Here is a 3,891-nt window from a genome sequence, read left to right as displayed (position 1 = left end):
TAGCGATCGTAGGATCTTAAGTCATAGAAAATTGACCAATCACAGTTGATTATTTTTCTCATATTCGACTGTGATTAGTCAATTTTCTACGACTTAAGACCCTACGACTTCTGTTGTAGACCCCGCATGATGGCCTTAATACGAAGTAAAATTCATCGGAATCCTGTTTTCTGATTGGTTGCAGATTTCGTACGACGAAAATCGGATGCAGTGTGAATCCAGCATGTGGATATACCCTGAGATTTTATGTTGGTAACAGTGATGTCCGTGATTGTCGTCAATTGTTGTTTCTTGTCACTGTTGTGCGAGTTGATGCGAATAGTGGCAAATGGATTATGTAGTAGGGGTGTTGGGAATGTAATAAATAAATGATAAAAAAACAGATAGTTTATTAAAATGAAATAAGAATCGTCATTTCTAAGAACAGGTAATTTTTTTATATTTAACATATTTATTATGGAAATGTTTTATTATATTTACTGTTACATTTGCCATTGTAATAGTTTTGATATTTCGGATGCAACAAGGGAGAATATGTAAAGTATAGAAATAACGTTTGATCATATTCATTCTTTATTCTTCATTGCCAAATTGAATGATATAAAGAAGATGAATTTTGGAGTGGATTGGGATGCTGAACATCGACGTATTTTGCTGGATGGAAATGCAGTATTGGAACGTTCGGCACAGTCGGTCGCAAGATCGCAAGTTGTCGCAGCAGAGAATGAGCAAATTGGTACAGAAGTGGTCTCTGAATTAGGCGAACAAAGAGATCGTCTTTTGCGAGCAAAACGGAGATTGTCACAGACAGATGAGGAATTGAATAAAACGAGAAAAATTCTGAATGTTATGCGACTAAAGGTTTTGACAAACAAAATTGTGCTAATCTTGATAATTTTACTGGAATTAGTTATTCTTGGTATAATTGTATACTTAAGATTCTTCCATAAATGAATCGTCTATTCTTAAGCTTGATAAAACTTATAAGAAATAAAAAAATAATATTGTATATAATATAAAATGTATATTAATGGCTATTGGTAGTTATGGTTAGGCAATTTTTGTAAAATTTAATGAAATAAATATATGAACTTTCAAATAAATTTTTCTGGAAAACTGAATTTTTTATTGCGATTATTTTGATTATACTTTTATTTTTTTCTTGTGTTATTGAACTATTTCAAAATACATTGTAATTAGGTCTGTTTTTTATTCCTGCACTCTCTGAACTGGTGCATACTGTATAACAAATATATATTTGTTCCACTTCAACATATTATACCTTGTGCGCTAGTTAAGCAAGTGCAGGAATAAAAAACAGATCTATTGTCAATCTACATAAAATTTTACTTAATTCTATCAATAGTGAATAGAGCAATCATAGTGAAATCAGAATCTGATTCCACCATGAGAGCAATGGTTGCGTTCAGCAGAGAAAACAGCTTCGCAACCGTTGTAAAAATCTTCAATATAATTGATTTATACATTTAGATCTATAAGGAACCAAATGTAAGAACCAATCGTATTGAAGAATTTTACAACAATTCCAAAGCTGCTTTCTCTGCTGAACGCAGCCAATATTAAAATTGTTTATTGCTCACTTCATGTACATTTCATGATACATTCAATTATTTTTTCATTAATCTCATAAATGAACGATAAGCAATCCTTAAAATGGTTATTCTTCATGACGATGAATATTATCAAAATAGAATACCCGAGCCTGACTTAGGCGCATTTCGAAATTTTTTACGATTTGTTTGGAGTCCAGATAGAAGACAGTTGCTTGGCAGAAGTGGAAAAGAGTGGGGTAATTATTAAAAGATACATTTTTTTTCAATTGCTAATCGTTGTGGAATTATATGATATGATTATTTACGTGAATAGCCTTGCTGGGAGTCTTTTACTTGTGTTTCTTTACCGTATTGGGTTCCTTGTTCGCATTGCAAATGTGGATCAGTATCGACTATGCTTCGAAATTAGAAAGACCGTTTTTTCTTTATAGCGGTTTGATGCCTAGATCTTATTTTGATGACAACTTTCTGCTTTTTCGTCATCTACATTTTGATAATCCAGGTATAATTTTTTTAAAAAATAATAAAATAATACGCTGTTTCAGTTGATGCCCATTAAATTAGAATGGATTGAAATTGATTTAGATTTTCAAAAATATGCATTTGTAAATGTTAAAATAAACCTTTTTCAATCCAAATGCATTTTTATTCATTTATACTTTATAGAAATTGCATAAAGCACATTTCTATACCTTTCAATCTAAAAATAATATCAGCTTTTTCTGTGAATATTATTCCAAATTCAAACTTCTGAATAGGAAATGCAGTTTTTCTGTCTAATTGATATTTCAATGAACTTAAAATACACATAAAAGTTTCAATCCATTTTAATTCATTTTCAATTATTGAGAGGATATCCTTGATATTGTAATATTTTGTTTAAACAGGAATTGCCTTCAAACCGAATATTTTGCTACCCACGAAATCTCCTATTATTTGGGTAGATAATTCTAATACGAACGCTCGACCAAAAAGATATGTACAAGCCTTAAGTGACTTTTTACAAGGTATAGACATCAGATGAAAATAAATAATGCAAGCATTAATAATTATAGTAATCTTTAATCAATAACCCAGTATCCGGAAAGAGATTGAAATAGATAGATATAATTTCGTATGGTTACTTACAAATCCAAATCAATTTTTTTTATATCCTTTCACGACAAGGGACTGAAACTATGGAATTTTTATTTTTTTCAATCGAAAACAAATTTCGCGGACAAAAATAAGCCGCGCAATCCATTTTTATTCATGATACGGGATTGAAACGACATAATTAATTTGGAACGTGAAAAGATAAGGTAATATTATATATACATATAATATTATATTTAATATTTTATTTAGAAAGAGATAAACTCAGATAAACTATATATGTATGTACATGCATACATCTAACCTTGATACAAGCTTTCGAATCACATTTTCTACTTATCTCTCGTGTCCATCACCCACAATGAATTATTTTCTTGTAACGGTGTTCCATTATCATATATTGATTATTAACATATGCACATCTTTGATTAATTTTAGAGCCATTTTAGGGAAATGAAGTCGTTACTTTAGAGACCGCTCGAACGGGACGGACGTGTGCGTCTCGCTTCGTATGTTGCATCATCTCAATATTCAAATTTCGTTTGCCGCACTTACTCTTTCAACCCACCTCAGAAGCAGGGTTCATAGAGTTGACTCCGAGGTAGATTTACTCATACTTTTGGAACGAATAGGCTCCGCTCATGTGGTCAGTTACCTCGCGTTTTAGAACGGCGTAGAGTTAAACTCTGTTACTCGGAGTGAATTTTGGAACGCACCCCAGGTTTACTCATAATACAAAATTGAAAGTCTTATTTTTCAATTAAAAAAAAATTTCTTGTGTCATGAAATTATAATTCGTGACATAGGATTGAAACAAAATTATTTTTATTTCAACAATACATAAAAATAATTTTATACAAAATACTACAATATAGAAAGCTAATCAAGCCAATTAAACGCTGGATGTTTTTTCTGGTAATAACTGAAATCAGTATTATGATTTTTTTAAACATTCTACTCTTTAATATGGTCTTCTTCAGTGATGCATATTTATTTAAAATGTCAGATACATCAATAATTATATGTCAAATAAATTTGAACGGTTATATACATTATTATCAGTCATCTTGAGGAATATCAATTGTCTGATAGCTATGTTTACACCGTGCATTTAGGCCGCGGATAAATAAATCTATATATAATAGATGTCCTTATTTATCTTGTATATTAAACAAAGACACGTATCGTATAGGTCGCGGACTAAGCGCACGGTGTAGCCATT

General features: G+C 30.9%; 2 protein-coding genes across 4 annotated transcripts in view; both read left to right on the top strand.

The window, feature by feature from the left end:
* The first annotated feature begins 271 nt into the window (after positions 1 to 271).
* On the top strand, positions 272 to 984 carry Vti1b (Vesicle transport through interaction with t-SNAREs 1b). The gene is made up of 2 exons (XM_018457790.1): positions 272 to 427; positions 504 to 984. The coding sequence occupies exon 2, from the start codon at positions 610 to 612 to the stop codon at positions 952 to 954; it is 345 nt and encodes a 114-aa protein (XP_018313292.1). The 5' UTR covers positions 272 to 427; positions 504 to 609; the 3' UTR covers positions 955 to 984.
* Positions 985 to 1,674: 690 nt separating this feature from the next.
* The window catches only part of LOC108728946 (sodium/potassium-transporting ATPase subunit beta-1), an 11,502-nt gene continuing 9,285 nt past the window's right edge, over positions 1,675 to 3,891 (top strand). For all 3 annotated transcript variants that reach the window (XR_001936911.1, XR_001936912.1, XM_018457789.1), the window contains exons 1-3: positions 1,675 to 1,810; positions 1,888 to 2,076; positions 2,462 to 2,581. Coding sequence is in view for 1 of the 3 variants with exons in the window: in XM_018457789.1 (XP_018313291.1) it covers positions 1,675 to 1,810; positions 1,888 to 2,076; positions 2,462 to 2,581 (445 nt within the window). In the remaining 2 variants the exon portion in view is untranslated. The remainder of the gene's footprint in view (positions 1,811 to 1,887; positions 2,077 to 2,461; positions 2,582 to 3,891) is intronic.

This window comes from Mycetomoellerius zeteki, unplaced genomic scaffold (genome assembly GCF_001594055.1).
Source record: "Mycetomoellerius zeteki isolate Tzet28-1 unplaced genomic scaffold, Tzet1.0 scaffold674, whole genome shotgun sequence".
In the NCBI taxonomy this organism is placed as follows: domain Eukaryota; kingdom Metazoa; phylum Arthropoda; class Insecta; order Hymenoptera; family Formicidae; genus Mycetomoellerius; species Mycetomoellerius zeteki.
Note: the sequence above shows the minus strand (reverse complement) of the source record. Positions and strands in the feature narration are given on the sequence as shown.